Source organism: Panthera uncia, chromosome A2, assembly GCF_023721935.1.
Source record: "Panthera uncia isolate 11264 chromosome A2, Puncia_PCG_1.0, whole genome shotgun sequence".
Classification (NCBI taxonomy): Eukaryota; Metazoa; Chordata; class Mammalia; order Carnivora; family Felidae; genus Panthera; species Panthera uncia.
Window position 1 is genome coordinate 114,206,735 of NC_064816.1, and position 20,136 is coordinate 114,226,870.

Sequence of the window (20,136 nt, forward strand, 5' to 3'; positions counted from 1 at the left end):
CATTTGGCACCCAAATGTCATATAGCCAGAACTGGGGCTTATAAAGTTTACTGTTTTATAACTTTTAAAAGGAAAGACGGCATCAGTGTAAGCAGTCGGTAAATGTGCAAATCTCTAGTTGCGCTTTAGCTGCCCTGAGGAGTTTCCCAATCGAGCTAGGATGGGGTAAGTACCTTCCATTTGTAGCAAATTAATTGTAGCAAAAGAAGCCAGCCGGGCTCAGGGTGAGGAATGGGAAGGGGTGCCTGGGTGGGTCAGAGGAAGAGGGTTTGGGGGCCACAATGTGGCACAGCAGCCTCTTCAGCAAGTGGAGGCCTAGGATGTGACCTCAGGAAAGAGGCAGCATCAGTGTGGGCCCTGAGGGCTGTTAACAAAGCCCTGTGCTTTGCTCCTTTCTCTCTCTTCCTCTTTTTTGTACCCAGCAAGTTAACTTGGTTTCCTCAGAGATGGGCAGGTCGGACTCAGGCTTGAGAACCACCTACCGCGTCTCCACCTTCTGCCCTGAACTCTGATGGGTCACAGTTAGGGAGGTCGCGGGTCAGGGTGTTGGTCTGAGGTCTCCTTCACAGGCAGGCTGCTCAGGTAGACTCAGACTCCCTGCCTTCCAGCACTGGACAGACAGACGGAAGAACAGAAAGAGCCGCTTGCTATTTGGCACAAACCAGACCAGGAGAACTTACAATAGAAAGTTTATTTTTTTGTTTCCAGTCTTTGTTTTTTTTTTAAAAAAAAAAAAAAAAAAAAAAAAAAAAAAAAGCTGATCACAGTTTGCTTAAACAGCCAGACTCGGACAATATTTGTAACTTTGTTCACAAAAACATACATCACTGAAGCTGCGCTTATAAGAGCCACTTCCAGAGTTCGTGCAAAGGGTCCTACAAAGGCACGCAGGGACACACCGCTTGGAGTCACAGTTTTCGTCACAGAGTCACTAGTCACTACACGTCAAACAAGTTAAGTTGTGTCTCATCAAGTCACCTCTACAACAGCATTAATTACACAAGGAATATAGGTAGTTTGAATAAAAATATCTTTAACAGCTTGGAGCTATTGAGACAGGAACACTTCCACTCACATGCACAGTTAAACAACTGGAGTGCAACACAATATTGGCACTAAACGAGGTTGAAGGGGGACTTTTTTGTGTGTTTTTTTTCCTCTTTTTTTTTTGTTATAGTTACTTCAAGTAACACAGCTTGCTTCATATAAATAAGTTAAAACATCTATTTTTTTTTCAAGACAAAGCCATTCAGGACAAAGAGATGAACAGAAAGCAGATCTACTTATACAGGCGCTATAATGGCAATAAACAGGCTCATGATTAAAAGATGAATTAGGGCAACAAGAACAGGGCTTCTTCACAGAAGGAACACAAGGGAGTTTCAGAAAGTCACCTTAGTACTGACACTACGCGGGATCCGCTAATACTGCTCAGTACTTTAAACGCTCAAATACTCAGGGGCGGAAGGCCCCTCCCGCCGCCGCCATGCTCATGCTTTTCAGCTTATTATCTTTTTTCCACTTCATTCTCCGGTTTTGGAACCAGATTTTAATTTGTCTCTCGGAGAGGCAAAGAGCATGTGCTATTTCAATCCTTCTTCGGCGGGTCAGGTAGCGGTTGAAGTGGAACTCCTTCTCCAGCTCCAGGGTCTGGTAGCGCGTGTAGGCCGTCCGGGCCCTTTTGCCTTCCGGGCCGCCTATGTTGTCTGCAACAGAAAAGTCAGGGATTTAGCCACCAACTCCGCAGCCCCTGGTTACCCAAGTCAGCTGGACGAGCCAGGGTTCCTGAGCAAGGAACAGGGGAGAAAAAGCTCAACAAGTCCTCTCTCCTCACCCGCCCACCCCTCCCGAATTTCCTTCCCTCTTCCTTTCTAGAGAGAAAACAATACAATTTGGACTCTGGGAACAATCGGCCCATCTGAGGCTGGAGCCGCGTCCCGAAGGATCGCCCGGCTTGCCTTCACCCCTCTCCTTCCCTCTGGCTCTGCCCCTGGCACCCCGAGGCGGGGAACAGCCCTCCCAGGCAGCCCACCTCTCAGAAACCCACGGAAGCCAGGCCCTTTCCTGAGCGTCCAAGTGGCCTCCAGGTCACCCTGCCTTAAAGTTCCAGCCCCGCGAGCCGCCTTCTGTTCCAGCCTGCACGCTTGGGGCGCCTGCTTTCTTTTTCTTCCCTTTCCTGCTGTCCCTTCTGCTCCCAAACTTCAGAATCCCGCCGGCTCTCGCCTCGATTATTCCCCCCCAAGCCCCTTTTCGGGGACTCTAATTAGTAACGCTGTTTCCCCAGCGTAGCCCTCCTCATAAATTATCCGTCCTGACAAGCCCGATTCACGGCCCCTACTGCCATCCTCTACCTCTCTGCGCCCTGCTCGGCTGGCTTGACCCGGGAGCGCGTTCCGAGGCGCTGGGGTTCGATATGGCATTTTTCCCCCCCCCCCCCCCCCGTTGCACCGTCTAAACTTGCTTGGCCAGCGGCCCTTCTCCACCACCCCCCTCCCCATTTGCGAGCGCTGGGCGCTGCAGAGAAGAGAAGGTGAAAGGAGGGAAGCAGGGGAAGGAGAACGGCGGGGAGAGACTCCACAGGGCTGGGAGAGGCGAGACCAGGAGAGAGATGGGGAGAGAGGGCGGTAAAGGAGAGAGGGGGGACCGAAAGCCGCGCCCCCGCGGCCGCGTGGATTTAGAAAAAGGCTGGCTTTACCATGACTTATGTGCAGCTTGCGCATCCAGGGGTAGATCTGGGGTTGGGCGGGCGGCGCCGGGCTCGGCTCGCTCTGCGCGCTCGCCTGCTCGCTGCTGGCGGGGGCGTCCTCCTCGGCTCCGGACGCCGTGCCAACCCCCTCTCTGCTGCTGATGTGGGTGCTGCCGGCGTTGGCCGAGGCGCCGCTGGAGTTGCCCAGGGAGTTTTTCCCGCCGTGGTGGCTGTCGCTGCCGGGCGAGGGGGCCACGGCGGAGCAGGGCAGCGGGTCGGGCGGAGGCGAGTGCGTGGACGTGGCCGGCTGGCTGTACCTGGGCTCGGCAGGCGCCGCGCTGGCGCCGGCCGCGTAGCTGCGGGCGCGCTCCCCGGAGCCAAAGTGGCCAGAGCCGGAGCGGCCGACGCTGAGATCCATGCCATTGTAGCCGTAGCCGTACCTGCCGGAGTGCATGCTCGCCGAGTCCCTGAATTGCTCGCTCACGGAACTATGATCTCCATAATTATGCAACTGGTAGTCCGGGCCATTTGGATAGCGACCGCAAAATGAGTTTACAAAATAAGAGCTCATTTGTTTTTTGATATGTGTGCTTGATTTGTGGCTCGCGGTCGTTTGTGCGTCTATAGCACCCTTGCACAATTTATGATGAATTATGGAAATGACTGGGACATGTACTTGGTTCCCTCCTACGTAGGCACCCAAATATGGGGTACGACTTCGAATCACGTGCTTTTGTTGTCCAGTCGTAAATCCTGCCTGATGACCTCTAGAGGTAAACTCGTGCACTAATGGGGGAGTTGGGTGGAGGCAAGAGGGGTGGCGCGCGCGCCCCAGGCGCGTGCCCGCCACCCGCCGCCGCCGTTCAGTCGGACTCGAGCGCCACCCGCTGGAGGCAGGGCGCATCGCTCCGCTTCCGACCGAGGGCTGCAAGGGCCGGGGTCGAATTGAGGTTACAGCCCATTATGGCAAAATTATTGCATTTCCCTCGCAGTTCCATTAGGATGTACCAATTGTGAGGCCGTCAGCTGCCGATCGCGCGCCCGGCGAGGATGCAGAGGATTGGGGGGAGACGGTGACTTGGATTTTATTTACAACAACTTTATTTCCCCGCTGTGCAGCCCCTCTTATTTTCGTGTTGAGGTTGGGGTCGGTTTTGCCCGTCGTGCCGGCAGCTCTGAAATTTGAAAATACAGATATCACCTTCGGGGAAGGGGGGAGGCCATTTAGCCAATTGGAGAAATAAATCCTGCCCGCAGCAGCAGCTACAATTACGGCTCTGTTTTTTTTGTGAGTGCATGAGGGACAGTGTCCCTGCCGCTCTTAAATGACAGGCGTCTATTAAAGATAGCTTTTGTGTAGTGTTTCTCCGAGGCGAGGTCAAATTCCATACACTTTTATAACCGGAGTCGATTTTTCTTTCGTGCAAATATGGTTTTCGTGTCATTAGTTCGCTATTTGATTTGCTTTAAGTATCCAGCCTGGAGAATCTTCACCACCAGGTCCCTTTCCTCGAGCCAGCCGGGCCCCAATTCGGAGGGTTCTCGGTGAACCCAGCGAGTGGGCCCAGGCTCCCCGCAGCCACAGAAGCTGTTTGGGGGCTGGGAATCCGTGGGCCGAGTTATTAGGGTCTTGCTTAGATCTCCAGGAGTAAAATGAGGGTGCTAATGGAAGCATTTCGTGTTAGTGCCTAGGATCTTCGTAGTTATTTTCCTGGGTCCTGAAAGACGAAAGTGAATCACGAATGTAGCCGAAAGGCATGGAGGGTACTTCCCGCTGGAGGCTGAGAGTCGCAGGCACCCCTGGCACATTTGGAAACCAGGACTCTTGCCGTTCCCATGGCCCTGGGCCCCCTCCTTAGGTCCTGAAAGCTACTCTCTGGTGGCTGCGCAGGCACTGTCGGAGGCGGGGATCCGGGATCCGGAGCTGGAGACTTCGGGAGCCCAGTCTCTCCCGGGGCTGTAAAGTTCCACCCGCGCTCAGGTTGGGTTGGCTCAGCTGAGGCTGCTTCTCTTCCACGGACGGTCGCGCGCGGGGCCGAGAGACAAGGCTGTCTCAGGGCCCCTTTTGTTCCTCACGCTTCTTCCTGTCTGGGGGCGGCCTGGGATGCCACCAAAGTGCTGGGGCCCCAGCCTTTATGCCCCCTCTTTCCAGTGGCCGGAGTCGATTTGGTGGTGCCCTCCGGGACTTGGTGGCGAGGGACCGAGGCGAAAACGCCCAGGCACCAAAAGGGGCTCGGCCCAGGTTCTTTCCTCTCCAGCAACCCCGCGTCCCAAGCTCAGGGGCGCGCAAAGGCGCTAGCACAAGAGCCGGGGACGAATTCGGGGCGCGCCCTGGGATCCGAAGCCGGCTAGGGCAGCCTTGGAGAGCCGGACTGTGTGTGCAGTGCGCCCCGCTCCACCGCTGAGATTGGCTGTGTGTGGGATTTTGTGTGTGTGTGAGAAATAAATGCTCAGGCGTTTGCAAAGCTCCCGGCTCCCCTGAAGCTGCAGAAGCCCCCCGGATGGGGGCAGGCGGGGGAGAAAAGTTGGGGAGCAGGCGAAGGCAAGGGGGCAAAGCCGAGGGAGGTTGCGGTGCTGGCCTGGTCCCTGCCCAGGCGTCTACTCGCCCGCCTTTGCCTCAGCGTCCTCCCCGCTGGGCTGTGTGGAATTGATGAGTTTATTTTCCTTTTTCCACTTCATGCGGCGGTTCTGGAACCAGATCTTGATCTGGCGCTCGGTGAGGCAGAGCGCGTTGGCGATCTCAATGCGGCGGCGCCGCGTCAGGTAGCGGTTGAAGTGGAACTCCTTCTCCAGCTCCAGCGTCTGGTAGCGCGTGTAGGTCTGGCGGCCTCGGCGCCCGTGACTTCCATACACGGCACCTGCGGGCAGAAATGGCCGGGCGCCAGTGAACCAGGAGGATCCCGGCCGCCGAACCAGTCAGACCCGCGCCCCGCGCCCCTGGCCTCTAAGCTGGAAACCACCCCTCTCCACTCCAGCCTCTTTCACTGTGTCTAAGGCCGAAAGCGGGAAGGATGGGAGAAGATTATTTCATACCAAGCGAGATGTTTTCCACCTAAGACAACCTGAAGTGAGAACTTATTGTTTTTGAAAAATCTGCTCTGCAAGAAAACCATTACAGGCAAAAGGAATAGAATGAGCATTCTTAATTCAGGGTACCTGGGTCGTGTTTTTGTGGGAGTGCAGAGCTTGTGTCTGGAAGTGATGGGTGTGGAGCCCTGTGAGTAGGGTAGACACTCGGAACTCACACACGAATCTCTGTGAAGGTGTTACTGTGGCCAGACATGTCAGGACTCAACATGTTTTTTTGGAAAATGAAAACTGGTCAGCCCTCTCAAATCTTTGCAAACGCCCCCAAATTGTATGGCCCTTCTGCGAAATGCAGAGCTCCCTTGGAACAAAACAAAACAAAACAAAACAACACAAGGCTTTTAAAGCAAAACACTAGAAGCTTAAAAATCTGCACTGGGTTCTGTCCTAGGATTCTCTGTTGAGTTTTTGGAAACCAGAGGCAAAGGGATGGAGCTATGGGCCATCTGGGGTTTCTGGAAATGTAGGACTGTGATGGGCTATCTGTTCTGGTGCCAAAGGAACCCAAGGTTGGGGGGCTCCCCCCAGGCTGGGTGTGTGAGACTCAGGCAGGGCCTCAAAAGGAGGCAGAAGTTGGCTAAGAGTGAGCAGTTGAGTGGAAGGGGGAGGAGGGAAGGGAGGAGAAAGAGGAAAAAAAAAATCCTGAGGCTGGGGATGTGGCCCTCCAAGGCTTTGGGGAGACACTGGAAGAGGCCAAGTGAGAGCCTCTAACTACATGGGGTTTTGAAGGGCAGAAAGGAGAGGGATTGGGGGGTGAAGGGGAATGATCAGTGATGGGTGCAGAAGGCCATCTTCTACTTGGGGATCTGTGCAGGGTGTTTCCAGGGGGAAGTGTGGGCAGGCACTCCCTCCCCTCCAGCCTCACTCTCTGTTCAGGTTGCCCCTGTCACAGGGTCTCACGTAGGGTGGCAGTGACCCCTCTCGATCCCCTAGGGTGTCACCTTACATGGACACCAGTGCCGTGCCTTCACTCTGCCACAGCTTGATTGCCTCAGTGGGAATGGGTTAGTTTTCTTTTTTCTTTCTTTTTCTTTAATCTCTTAAAAAAGCCAAAGAAACTTTGTTCATTCTTTCCTCCTTTCTCTCCATTTCCTCTTTCTAATTTCCGTCTCCTCCTTCCTTCCTTCTTTCCCTGCCCCCTTCCCCCTCTCCCTCCACTCTCTTGGGGGGGGCTGCAGGGAAATGCCTTACCCGCGCAGGAGTTCATCCGCTGCATCCAGGGGTAAACAGGGCTCGTGTACTTCCGGTCGGTGCCTTCGTCATGGAGGGCTTTGCCCGGCACGCTGCTGCTGTCGGGTTTGTACTGCTGCTCGGGAGAAAAGTGCAGGTAGTCCCCGGGGCCCCTCTGCTTGCCACTGCCTGAGGGCGAGGCGCCACTGAGGTCCTTATCAGAATAGAAACACGAGGCCCCGTACTCGTAGGACGCCCGGTTGCAGGCCAGGACCGAGTTGGACTGTTGGTAGAAACAAGGTGAGGTGTACGTCTTGTCCGGGAGGCTCGACGCCCCGTACGAGGCCGGGAAGGGCCTCAGCGCGTCATAGCCAGCCGGGTAGAGGGGCAGCTGGCCCAAGAAGGAGTCCTGGCCGCTGGGCAGGCTCCCGGGGAAAGTGGGATTCACAAAATAGGAACTCATTTGCGCGCCCCTCTGCAGGACTGTGATTTGTTGTGTATTAGTACATCTGGCTATAACTATTAGTAGTCATCGAACTGGTTTGTTTCTGGATGGCCGAACGCCAAAAGCGACAGCAGCAAATCGCACCAGCTGACGCGGCGGCGGCCAATGGGAGCGAGCGCTGGAGCCCGCTCCCCGGGGACCGCGGCGACCGAGGCAGCAAAGTTACAAACAGCCCCCAGCCCGCCCGCCCGCCGCCCGCCGCCCGCCCGGCAGATTAATGGGCGCGCACAGCCAGCCGGCCCGGCTCTCTTTCCGAACGCCAGCGGCGGGCACGGCCCGGGCAGGGGCGTGCGAATCAGGCCGGGGTAGGGGCACTAGAGTCCGGGCCGCCGCAAAGGCCCCGCCAGGCCCGCTCCCTCCTCCTCCCCTTCTTGCCTTTTCGGATTTTGCTGGTTTTTCTTTCCAAACAGGAAACCTGACAGCCCCGCGCCGGGAGGGGCGGTGACCACGACGGCTTAGCTCCCGGCCGGCTTGCCCGCCCCGCAGGGCCCTGAGCGTGCCCCTCCCTCTGCACGCCCCCGCCCGTGGGTGCGGGTTCCGGGACTGAAGAAGGGGGCCTGAGAAACCAGGCCTTCACGCCCAGCTCCTCACTCCTGCGTCTTAGGAATCCGTGCATCCCTTCCCTCTTTCCTTCCCACTCCCACCAAGGGCCTGGGCCTCGCTACCGCCTGGAGCCGAAGGCTCACCTCGAGCTGACCAGGACGCGGCTAAACGTCTTCCCCTGGCAGCCCCATCCGCCCACATACAACACGTCTCCTTTGAGTCCAGACGGGCTCCCCTCCAATGGCCAGCGACCGCCTGGCCTCAAAGCACCCCACAAGCTGTGCGTCCCCGTACCACCTTTGAACCCAGGAATCCAGAGGCCAGAAACCACTGGTTTCAACAAGAAAGGGACCTACAGGGGAGTGGCCTGGAGACTGAGCTTCGAAGCAAAATGGGGGAACCTGCTCCCCTCACCCAGCCCTTGGGACTCGTCCTCTCAACACCCGAAGTGCTCAGAGCTGAGACAGATCCAGATGTGGAATATCTGTCCTCTTTCTGGAGGCACGGCATCCCAAGGTCCCTGCCGAGCCAGGCATAGAGGGCAGCTGGGATGTCCCAAAGGCTGTGGGATAATTGATGTGCTTGGTTTCTGGGGTGCCCGACAGCCCGCACTTTCCCGGGGTGTACCCTCTCCCCTGCCTTTCCTGGGACTGCTGGGGGCCTGCCGGTTGCAGTTGCCCCAGTGCCGGGAACAGTTGCCTCACGGGCTCCAGGAATCGTCTGCATTGCTTTTGCCGTTGTCACAGGCCTGGCCTTTCCCAGACAGGAGGTGAAAAGCGTGTCCCTGGCTGCCCTTGCTTGATAGGTGTGCCTTGGAGATAGTTGACTTTTACAGCACATGGATCAATCTCATTTTGTAAAACGTGATATCTTTCCAATGGCATTTTTACAACTGTATTTGTTGGGCTTGTAAAACCCTTGAATTAGCTTTAAAATCCTCAATTCTGTGGAGGCTGAAGAAAGACTATTTATACAATTTGGTTGAATTTCCGGAGGATGTTTCTAAGATCTGTAAAACTCTGATGAATGCAGGCTGATGGGGTTCAGGACTTGGGGGTGGCAATGCCCTCCTGGAATCTGACAACGACTTCCTTAATCTCCTCCTTGCTTTTTGATTTTTTTTTTTTTTGCCCCTGCCCTCACTTCCCTCAAAGGGAGAAAACTGGGAAAGGACTGGGCTAAGGGTGGCCTCCACAGAACCTAGCAAGCACCCTAGAAAGTGGCTGTTGCCCATACGATGGGGTCTACACCCAGAAGCCTTCTCCCTGTGCCCCAATCAATCCACGCTGGGAAAGTTTCTCCTTTGCATATGTAAAAAGGGCCTGGCAGGAGAAGAGAGAATGTAACATTTCCCTGGAATTTCTTCAGGGAATGGACCCGATAGGTGAAAATGAAAACTCAAGTAAACAATTTTAAAGGGAACTATTTTTTTTAAGGCTATGTCCAAAGAAAATCATGTTTGAGTTATTGTTTCCTAAACAAGACCATCAGATGACAGTGACGTCAAGCAAATTATTATTATATAAGACAAAAATAACTGTTGGGAGATGTTGAGAAATGTTTACATTTATAATTTCTGCTTCATACCTCCAGGTCTCACACAGCATTGGGAGTGATGGCAGTTGACTACGTAGACTACTATTGTTATTATTTGTTATGGTTTGACTTAGATTCTTGATCTAATAATTACCCCCAGACAATGACAGAATTTGATTTCTCAGCTAAGAGCCAAAAACCATTGTGTTTCTAGCTTCTATAGGCAGTGAGACAGAAAAAAATAAATTAAATTGAAATCTCCAGGTGTTAGCCAAGGCTGGTACATATCAGGTTGGCAACGGCCCAATTTATTTCTCCAACCAGCTTTAGGTGCATATATATATATATATATATAGAGAGAGAGAGAGAGAGAGAGAGAGACAGACAGACACACACACACTCAGGCAAGAATAGGAGCCCCAGACGCTGGAGGGAGCCTCTCCTGGGATAGTGAGAATGGCTATCAGGACACTCTTTTCTAGGTCAAAGCCACAGAGAACGTCTACTTACCTTCCAGCTGCTCTTCAAGGGGGACTGGATGGTGAGCAGGGCCCCACAGTCCGCCCTTTCTCTGGGCTGCCCACTCGACCTCCGCCAGCTTGGAGGGCGGCCCGCCGGTGTGTGGGGGGGACCTTGAGGGCCACCCGGGCCGCCTGGATCTGTAGCCCAGGCCAGAGCCCATAGCATACAGGTGCGGCCTCTGCCTGTCACAGGCCCTCGCCTGACGCCAAAGCCCGCCTTCCTTGCCATAGCCAATCCTCCTCAGGGCCAGCCAGGCCTGCAGGCCTCGGGGCCAGGAATGGTCTCTCCGATTTGAAAATCCCAAAGCGGGCGCCTTCCCCGAACCAGCGTGCGCCCCGGGGACGCCTTGGGACGCGCAGTTTGGACAGAAGCAGCCATAACGTGCCAGGCCGCCTGTGCAACCAGTCTCCATGGCGCTGGGGGTAGGGGGAGGACCCGAGTCTGGTCGGGCTTCCAGCTCCTATCAGGGGTGGCCAAGGCGGGGGAGGTTCCCGACAGGCCCTGGGAGGCCGCCCCTCAGGTCCTCCCTTGCCCCCCTCTGCTCGGCCTGCTTGGGAATCTCTGAGGGGCCCGCGCAGCAGTCGCGCCAGGCTGCACGACGCGGGGCTGCGGCTGGCGTCGGTCCCAGCGACGGCCACAGCGTGGCAGCAGCGAGCGCCCAGCGCGGTCGCAATAAATAATCTGCCCGCGGCAGCCGCAGTCAGGCAGCCCGCGGCCCTGCGACGCAAACGCGCAGCTTTATCCGCCCTGAGTGCACCCACAGCGCCGGTGGACGTCCCAAACATCTACAGCCTCTTCTTAATTTTCGAATGCACATCAAGGTATTATCTTAAGGTGGAAAAACAACAACAACGACCAGAACCACAGAACAAACAAAAAGAACTCGAGCCCAGAACCTCAGGATCGTTTCTGGTCGCAGTCCCAGGAAGCTCCCGGGGCAAATCTGGCCGACGCGCACCCAGGCCAAGCAACGGTCTGTGCCACCGCTCCACATAAAGTCAATGCCCACGGTACCCTCCGTGCCTCCCGGGCGGCTTCACAGTCCCCTCCCGGCTCGCGGAAAGTGGGGCCCGCGGTCGGCGGCCCGCTGCGCCGATGTGGGGGTGGTGGGGTCCCCCTATCGCCCAGACGCGGTTTGCGTCCTTCTTTCAACCTTAGCTGCGGGCCCCTGCCACTCTCAATAACACCACTACATTCTCTGCACCGAAACTTCCCGCCAAGCAACACCCAGCCAATTAACCCCATCCTCTCCTCCAACACAGAGTTCCACCCACGCACCTAGTCCCTCTCCCCGCGCTTCAGACACATCTGTCATCTGAAAACCGCGTGAAAGGAAGCAGGCAATCAGCAGAAGAACCTGGCCGAATTAGTAAGTTTTTGTTTGTTTGTTTTTTCCCCCTCATTCTACCTTTCTCTCCAGAAACCGATTCCCTCAGAATAGAAGGTGCTGTGTTGACACTAATAAAAAGCAGGTCGATTAATTCACTTTGCCCTCACCTCTTTCCACCTCCCCAGGTCGGGAACTGTCTTCAATTGTTGGGAAATTCAACCGAGCCAACTGGGTCATGAATGAAAAAAAAAAAAAAATCCAAACCCGGGAGACTGGCAAGGAACGCGGAGGGCAGGGCCACTTCTTTTTGGGCTCGGCAAGGTCGCTGGGGAAGAGGGGAGAGACCTCAGTGCTCCTGCCCCATGCCAGGGCGCTGTGCCACTGAAAGGAGGCTGGCATTCACTGCCATGGTGAGCAAGAGAGAGGAGAGAGGGAGAGTGTGTGTGTGTGTGTGTGTGTGTGTGTGCGCGCGCGCGCACGTGTGAAGGGGGGCAAGTGTGAACGGTGAGTGTGGGCGAGGGTGAGTATGCCCCTCTTCAAAGCCGCCCTAGTGCCCTCTCCCACCGCCGCCGGCGCCTGCTGCCATCTCACCACCTTTGCTCCTGTCTCCCCACATGTCTCACCTTCAGATGGCGGCTCCCAGAAGCTCCTGCCCCTCTGACAGCTGTCGCTTGGGCAGCCAGGGAGACGAATTGTCCTCCTTCCTGGTGCCAGAGGACGCAGGAAATTAGCCAGGTTGCGCGTTGCGAAGCGGCCGCCGCGGCGCCGGGAACTGGACGCGCCCCACCTCCAGCGGGAGCGGCCGGGCCGGGCCGGGCCGGGGCCTCGTCTCGCTCGCCATCGCCGGACAAAGCGCAGCCAAGCCCGGCTGGAAGGCAGAGCTCCGAAGCAGGCAGGACGGAGCGGAGCAAAAGAATGCGGCTCTATTCTCGCAAGGGAAATTATAAAAAAGTTCATGTTCACGGTTCCCATCCACATGACCGACAGCGGCCAATGGAAGGGCCGAACAACTCATAAAGTTGTATTGCAAAGTTGTAAATTTTCATAAACAACAACGGATTTATGACCCTTTCCCCATCACTAAGAGGAGGCAGCTCTTACACCGGCGCCATCTTACCACCGAGGCTGCCCCGACTTGGGGACGCAGGTTTTACAAACCCAGTTGGGCCGGGTTTTATTAAAAGAGCAATAAGAAGCGGGCCCAACCTAGGCAGGAGGCTGGAGTCGAGGTCTTCGCCCGCCAAGCTCAGGCTATTCTGCGCTGTCCCCATCGCCCTTCGCCCCTTAGGCAGACCCTCATCCTTCCCCGCACCCGGACGCCCCCGCCAAGGCTCCGCAGCCAGGGGGTCTGCGGTCCCTGCCTCTTCCTCTACCCCTCAGTTGCAGTGCTGTGCCCAGGCGCCCTTGCTTTGCCTGAATGCAGGGTGGGAGGGGGGCTGCGTCAAAGGGCCTGAATCCCACCTCCTAGCATGGGGCTGGGTTCATGGAAAATTCAGGATCATTGGCAGGGTAATACCCCTTCCCAAGCCCACCCCACAGCAGTAGGGGAAAGGGTGGATTTTGGATTTGCTCATGGAATTTATGGGTTTTTAGAGAGATTCATAGAATACAATGTATCTACGGAAGATTCCGTTTTCTAGAGATCCGGGAGATGTTTGTGCACACACACAAAACCAAGACAAAAATCTCCAGAGAAATGCATATGTACAATTATAGGCACACAGAAACACACACACTCAATTATGGACACAGAAATACATAAAATTATGGATTCCTGTAGTAATACACACATACATAAAAATGCACATACAAAAGAGGTACACACGCACCTATACAAATCCACACAAAAAGGGACCTGCCACACATAAACACCAAACCATGGACACTCAACACCTGGATGTTATTCATCCTTCCATTTTTGCTTCCCCAAGACCCCTTTGGGCATGCAGACATACCCAGGGCTTGCTCTCCAGCCATGGTCACCTCTCTTTCCCAGGCCCCCCTAGATAAAGCAGTCCATGTTTCTTTGTCACCAAGCATCTTTATTTTTCTGTTACATAAAACACGGTTAGCTGGGCAAGACAGGAAGCATGCCTTCCCATTCCTGGAACCCCAAGCTAAAGCCTAAAGGGACAAGGGGGGACGCAGGACAACACAAGAGATGAAGGGCATTGAGAAGGGCATTAGCCCTCCCCACCAGCTATAAAGTTAGCTCAAGACAACACACCATGCTACAAAGTCACCCCATTAACACATCCTTCCCAAGTCAAGACATTGCCTTACAAATGACCTCCAAGACTATATAAATGACAAAAAAAAAAAAAACTTGTTCAAATATACAATATTTGCTATTGTAGGAAAAGTCAGGGTGTACATATTCAACATGGCTGGACAGTAGGACATGGGGCCAGGGGAGGTGCAGGAGGCTGGGAGCATCTCTGCAGTCCTACTAAGCAAAGCTAACCCAGAGGTCTGCAGCTAGCTTGGGAGTGCTCCCCTCCAGAAGTGGGAGTAAAGGGCCTGAACTTGGGGTGCCCAGACCAGAGATGGAGGGATTCTAGGTTGCAGCACTTAGAATGCTTTGGAATAAATATATTATTTTTCAATTTAAATAGAAGCCAATACCCTGGTCCCCGGACCCCAGCGTCTCCTCAGTGCAGCCTCAGGGACCCCAAAGGCTGCTGGGCAGAAGCAAGAGGGGCCTGGCCCGGGGAAGGGGCCGGCACTAGGTAGCAGGCGAGCCAGTGAGCACAAAATAGGTAGTTTGGGGCGAGTAGGTAGTACTGAGAAAATCAGGTCCTTGTCGGTATGGGGGAGGTGCTGGGTGTCTGCCAGTGTTGGGACGCGTCTGGGCTTCCTGGGAGTGGAGGCCTACTGGGGACTGGGCCCATAGGTAGTTTGGGGTTGCCTCTGGCCGAGGCCTGTGCTAGGTAGTATTTTAGCCGTGCCAGTGCAGAACTGGGCGGCCGGGGTAGGGAGAGTGTCTGCTGGGAGTCCTTGGGGCAGAGGGATCCCCAAGGGGACCCAGTCTAGGCGGCTGCTTAGTCCAGAAAAGGTGGGAGCTGGGATAGGTAATGGGGTAGATGGGTGCAGGTTGGGGATTGTTGTTTTTGTTTTTGTTTTTCACGTTTTCTTTTTATTGTTTCCACTTTTGTAAATAAATTCAGTGAGTCTCTAAAGACGCTTTCCCGACTGTCTGGTGCAGCCAGGGCCCCTACTCCGCCCCTCATTCCTCTTCCTCGTCGTCTTCCTCTTCGTCGTCTTCGTCCTCATCGTCGGCCTTGTCCGTGGCGGCGGCGGTGGTGGCGGTGGTGGCGGCGGCGGCGGCGGGCACTGCGCCCTCGGGGGCTGCGGCGGCCGGACCCTCATCTTTATGCTCTTTCTTCCACTTCATGCGGCGGTTCTGGAACCAGATCTTGATCTGGCGCTCGGTGAGGCAGAGCGCATGGGCGATCTCGATGCGGCGGCGCCGCGTCAGGTAGCGGTTGAAGTGGAACTCCTTCTCCAGCTCCAGCGTCTGGTAGCGCGTGTAGGTCTGGCGGCCCCGCTTCCTGTCGGGCCCTGGAAGCAGACATGTGGACACACGGACACACGGACAGTTTAGCCAACACAGACACAAGACAGTGCATTAGCCAGACCGCTATCCCAGAGCCTGCACCTTTCTCCCAGCGCTAGCCCGGGCGCGCGTCCCCCTCCGCCCGCGCCCCGGAACGGAGCTGGGGGAGGAGCGGGAGTGTTAGCGGAAGACCCCAACTGCGGTGCCAGACGCGCAGGCAGCTCTGTGAGGAGGCAAGGCGCAGAATCCCAACTTTACAACCGCCCTTTCCAGCCGGCTAGGCTTCCACAATGTCCTGCTTCCCCCTGACAAAGGGAAATTGTAAATATAGAGTGTGGGCAAGTGGGAGACGCTGCGCTTTTGCCATTCAAAGGAGAGCTGGACCGCTTCCCCCCCGCCTCTTGCTAGGCAAGTGGGTGACCATCGGGCGGTCCGCTCTCCAGGGGCGCCTTTCCTCGCTAGAAGACCGCGCCCCCCATCCCCGGAACTTCCTAGGGCACTCCGACCCCCTGTCTCCGCTCTGGTTCCCCACCCCGCCTTTAAATGGCCCCTGGCACTGGGGCGTTAGAGGGGCCCAGATGAAGGGTTTGGCTCTTCCTGCTTTTGAGAAAGAAAAGCCAGGCTGAAAGGAAAAAGAGGAGGGAGGGAGAGAAGAAAGGGAGAGAGAAAGGGAGAGAGAAAGAGAGAAAGAGAGAATAGCGAGCAAAATGTTAAAATTCCAAGGCAAATGGAGTTAAATAAATTTACGAGGATCGAACCCATTAATTGGGTCATAAAAAGTTTTATGAGCCTCATTTACATACAATGCTACGGGCTCTCCACGCTATGGCGCCTCGACTCTAATTAAAACCAGAAAGGCAGCGCCGCCAGGAGTCACGGGGCCGCCGGCTCCCAGTCGCCTCTCTCGGCTCTCCGCGCTCCCCAGCCCCGCGCTCCCTTCTGCCTGTCCGTCCGCCCACCCACCCGGCCCGCCTAGCTGCTGCGCCTACCTGAAGACCGCATCCAGGGGTAGATGCGGAAATTGGCCTCGGCCGGGCCGTGCAGCGCGCCTTCGTCCGCCTTGTCGCAAGCGCCTTTGGCGAGGTCACTGCAGAGCCCGGGGATGTTTTGGTCGTAGGAGGCGCAGGGCAAGTTGCCGTAGGCGTCGGCGCCCAGGCCGTAGCCGGACGCGAAGGGGCTCTGATAGAGGGGGCTGTTGACATTGTACAAGCCCGGTACGGTCGAAGCGAAGGCGCCGGCGCCGGCCCCGTAGCCGCTTCTCTGCGAGTTGGGCGCAAAGGAGCAAGAAGTCGGCTCGGCATTTTGGAACAGAGAAGCCCCCGCCGTATATTTGCTAAAAAGCGCGTTCACATAATACGAAGAACTCATAATTTTGACCTGTGATTTGTTGTCCGGCAGCTTTCAGTGTCGGTTTTACGAGGTAGCGTGATATATGATAACATTACACCCCCAGATTTACACCAAACCCCATTTTCTTTTGGACCGAGCTCGCCGCAGCACGTGACCGCCCACATGACCGCCTCCGCCAATCTCAGCAGCCCTCACAGGTGGTCTCGCTCCGCGGGGCCAGCGGCAGCCTAGAATGGAAGGGGAAGAGGCTCAAATATGTGGTCAACGAATCTGCCCGCGCCTGGCCCGCCTGGCGCGTCCCGCGGGAAAGGGACCCCGAGGCTCCGTGCGAGCGCTCAGTCCACCACAACCTGGACGCCTAGTCTGCAGAGGCCGCGCGGGGTCGGCCCAGCACAGCCTCCTTTTTGCCTATCACTGAACTCTGGACCAAGCCTTCGGGCCCTCCCTACCCCCGTCCTGTCCACTGACCCAGCCTAGGGAGGGTCTCTGCGCAGTGCGCACCCGCCCGCCCTACAGCAGCCCATGGGCAAGTCTCAGCTCTGGGCAGATGGGTTCTTTGCCCGCGTCCCCCGACCCGCCCCCCACGCCCAGGTCCACTGGGCGATAGGCCGGCTTAGACTCTGATCCAGATGGGGCCGGCGCAGTGTCGCTTCCAGCTGCAGTGAGAACGCCACCGCAAGCTGGAACCATGTGGTTCGAATAAAGTCAACGTCTCCCAGCTTCCTTTCCTTAATCGGCAGCACACTGTTTATCCGCCTTAAAGGAAGCAGTGAAATATTTATCTATTGATGAGCCTCATTTGCCAACAGATTTATTAACATGGGGTTCCCCTCCCTCCTTCTGGACACCGCTGTCCTGGCAGGGTACGTGCATTCGCTCCGGGGCACCTGGCTGGTCTCTGGCAGCTTAAGAAACAGCTGGTTACTCTTTTGTCCTCCCTGCAACCTCTGGTTCCCCCTGGTTCAAGGGGAACCAAGTCTCTTTCCCCAAGGTTGGAGGAACCTTGGGCCCCACACCTTTCCAGGTACTCCTAGCGCTGGGACTGTTCTGGAAGACGTCACAGGGGCCACCCATGGGCCTCTGCCAGCTCCTCAAGGGCTTGAGTGCCTGGGAACAAGCAATACATACTGTAGAGCCAGTTTGGAAAGGAGAGAGGGGGTCCAGGTGCCTGGGGACTTCAGCCCACTCTGGATTTCCATTTCTTTTGGAGACCACCAAAACAAATAAGAGGACCCCTCTCGAATGGCCACCCAGACTCTGGTGTCTTCACATTTGCAAGACTGGCTCACAGAGAGCGGAGCACACAATAGTCTCCCTCCCTCCCGTCAGGTCCCCAACGCATGGAGCTTACCTTTCCAAGCCTCCAACCCCTGCTCAGGGTTGGACCAGCCGAAGTCTCTGCTGCCCACCGCTCGGTGGAGTGTGGTGGGGCAAACCCTTCCCCTAAACGCCTCATAAACTGCTCAGGCCTCGCTGGAAGCCCAGCCGGCAGGTCAGTATGCCTTTTACTGCTCAGCTCGATTGCACACCATAAACCCGACCTCACAATGGAATTGCCCCGGAAATTCTCCTCTAAATTATAGAGTTTGGTTCCTTGTGTACAAAGCACTTCCCATCACTTTCAGAGAGTCCAGGCCACCCCCCCTTCACTGCACCCTCTCAGGGGGTCCCAGGAGCACAAAAGGCAACCAGAGGGTCCAGACCCGGATGCAACGGAGTCCCAGCTCCTGCCTTAATGGACTGCCCAGGGGAGTGGGTGGGGAGGCAGGGGCTGTCCGGGCAGGTGGGCGCCTGCTGGTTTCCCCTGGGGGTACAAGGGCTGTGGGGGGGGGGGCAATATCCGGGGATGCCCTTTTTGAAGCATCAGGATGATAACGTGTCTGGATTGGAGAACGGAGGATGTAACATGGGAAGGGAAGAAACATCAAATATTCCAAATAGCATCGCTTTCTGGCAGGAAATAAAAACATAAGAAAGTTAAAAGAAGACGAAGCAAGCAAGAAAGCTAGGAGATCAAAGAGGCGGAATTAGACAGCTTTAGACCAATAAATTGTTCCTCGGGTGACACGGAGCAAGATGCAAAGAGAAAGACCGGGCCCCGCCGCCGCCGCCGCCGTCTGTCTAGACTCGGGCGGCTGGAGCGGCAGACAGCGATGGCGTTTAGAGTAAAACCTGCCCTGAAGTGAGATGACCCAGACCGAGTGGGGAGAGATTTCAGGGAGCGCGGGAAGGAACGCAAGAGGGCTGAGAGCCCACGCCACAGGCTCATCCCTGCCCAGCGCAGGTCCGGCGCAGGTCCAAACGGTCCTGGCAGGACGCGCTGCCCCTCGGCTGGGGCCAAGGAGAATCCAGATACCGCCGGCAAGGCCTTGGCCTTTCTGGGCCCAAGTCAGCCAACTGGGCCGAGTCCCGCGGGTGCAGAATTTTTTCTTTCGTTTCCGGGCTCCTCTCTCTCCTCCTGCCTTCTGGGGCAGGGTTTTAAAACGGAAAGGCCAAAGTCAGGCTTTCAGTAAGGGCCCCTTATAATCGTGTGTTCTCCAGCCATTGGTTTCCTACTTATTTGGCTGAAAAGACACAAATGCACTGGGTTATATGTGATAATATTCACAGAAATACTCGTTGACGCTCGGCCTGGAGCAGGCACGTGTAGGTGGGTTTCTCATCAGCCGAGCTGTCTTTACAAAAAGACACCCCCCTCACCGCTCTCATGGAGCTGGGTTCCTCCCTACCAGACAGAATGTATTTCCCTTGCTTCTTGTTCCCAAACAGTCCTCAATATTTAAATCCAGCTAAGAATGTTAAGGCCAGCCCTGGGGTTGCGAAGGGAGCCTGTCTCAGGTCTGGTGACTGGCGATTTGCGTGTCTGAACGTTTCCACCCGCGCCCCTCGCGCGAGCTGCGCATCCGTTCTTCATCCACTGAGCAATCCCCGGTCGCGGCGCGGGGACAAATCCATCCCCGACGAGTGCAAACGAGCTGGGGCTGACGCGGGGGGTTTTGTTTGCGCGGCTAACAGGGAAGCGCTTCCCAGGCAGCCGGGCGGGAGAGCCGCCTCCCAGCCACCAGCCGGCCAAGGGCAAGAAAGGCCCCGCGTGGCTGTCCGGGAGGCCTCTGAGATCTCGACCGGCCGGCACCTACCTGGGGCCTCCATACTCGGTGGAGAGAAGCGGTGGCCACCGATCTGCTCCTTCGCCATTTATTTGTAGTTACATAAATCGAGCTTTGTATCTGCAGCTTGGCTACATGGCCACGGGCGGCTCTCGGGGAAGCTACAAAACCCTTCTTACAATCGGATGCTGTGAAATACTGCGTATTATAGGAGGAAAGATAATGAGGGCGTGTGTCTTCAATACCAACGTGTGTATATAAATGGAGAAAAAGAGAGGAGAGGGACGGCCGGGAGGGAGGAAGGGAGGAAGAGAGAGAAGGAGAGAGAAACGCTCAGGAGATCTGTCAGCCAAAATCCAGTCGCCAGTTTTACAGCGTGTACCGCGCGGAGATGCAGGTTGTAAACATTTTGTGGGCTTGGCAGAGACTATTACAACCCAAATAAATACACCGCGTGGCGTGTTCACAGGGCTCCGGGGTGCTTCGAAGTGTTTGTTCTCTGTTTGCTTTGCGTGTTCCCTCTGAAAGCATTCTGCACCAGGGGCTGATCCTCGCACCCGCAACTCGTGGCCGTCTCCTGGAAGGTTCCGGGGCGTGTTCCCCGCCCAGGGTCCGGGATAGGCTGGGCCTAGATTGGGGTCCCCTCCCTCCTCCTCGCCTCCTGAGCAGGGGAAACCGGAGTAGCCTAAGCAGCTCCACTGCCAAAAAAAAAAAAAAAAAAAAAAAAAAAAAAAAAAAAAAAAA

The 20,136-nt window shown here is 56.0% G+C and overlaps 3 protein-coding genes across 3 annotated transcripts; all 3 read right to left on the minus strand.

Annotated features, from left to right (window-relative positions):
• Positions 1 to 689: 689 nt before the first annotated feature.
• On the minus strand, positions 690 to 3,675 carry HOXA5 (homeobox A5). The gene is made up of 2 exons (XM_049641637.1): positions 2,696 to 3,675; positions 690 to 1,706 (listed from the first exon to the last, which is right to left on the minus strand). Exons 1-2 carry the CDS (start codon positions 3,588 to 3,590, stop codon positions 1,456 to 1,458), a joined length of 1,146 nt encoding a protein of 381 aa, XP_049497594.1. The 5' UTR covers positions 3,591 to 3,675; the 3' UTR covers positions 690 to 1,455.
• A 1,416-nt stretch (positions 3,676 to 5,091) lies between these two features.
• On the minus strand, positions 5,092 to 7,805 carry HOXA6 (homeobox A6). The gene is made up of 2 exons (XM_049641638.1): positions 6,965 to 7,805; positions 5,092 to 5,544 (listed from the first exon to the last, which is right to left on the minus strand). Exons 1-2 carry the CDS (start codon positions 7,404 to 7,406, stop codon positions 5,285 to 5,287), a joined length of 702 nt encoding a protein of 233 aa, XP_049497595.1. The 5' UTR covers positions 7,407 to 7,805; the 3' UTR covers positions 5,092 to 5,284.
• A 5,350-nt stretch (positions 7,806 to 13,155) lies between these two features.
• HOXA7 (homeobox A7) lies at positions 13,156 to 16,405 on the minus strand. The gene is made up of 2 exons (XM_049641639.1): positions 15,925 to 16,405; positions 13,156 to 14,940 (listed from the first exon to the last, which is right to left on the minus strand). The coding sequence occupies exons 1-2, from the start codon at positions 16,301 to 16,303 to the stop codon at positions 14,606 to 14,608; spliced, it is 714 nt and encodes a 237-aa protein (XP_049497596.1). The 5' UTR covers positions 16,304 to 16,405; the 3' UTR covers positions 13,156 to 14,605.
• Positions 16,406 to 20,136: the final 3,731 nt, after the last annotated feature.

Coding starts and splice junctions, on each gene's coding strand:
- HOXA5 (XM_049641637.1), bottom strand. CDS start 3,590: ATGCGCCCTGCCTCCAGCGGGTGGCGCTCGAGTCCGACTGAACGGCGG. Junction 1,707..2,695: donor CAAGCTGCACATAAGTCATG/GTAAAGCCAGCC, acceptor TTTCTGTTGCAG/ACAACATAGGCGGCCCGGAA.
- HOXA6 (XM_049641638.1), bottom strand. CDS start 7,406: ATGAGTTCCTATTTTGTGAATCCCACTTTCCCCGGGAGCCTGCCCAGC. Junction 5,545..6,964: donor GCGGATGAACTCCTGCGCGG/GTAAGGCATTTC, acceptor TTCTGCCCGCAG/GTGCCGTGTATGGAAGTCAC.
- HOXA7 (XM_049641639.1), bottom strand. CDS start 16,303: ATGAGTTCTTCGTATTATGTGAACGCGCTTTTTAGCAAATATACGGCG. Junction 14,941..15,924: donor CCCCTGGATGCGGTCTTCAG/GTAGGCGCAGCA, acceptor GTCTGCTTCCAG/GGCCCGACAGGAAGCGGGGC.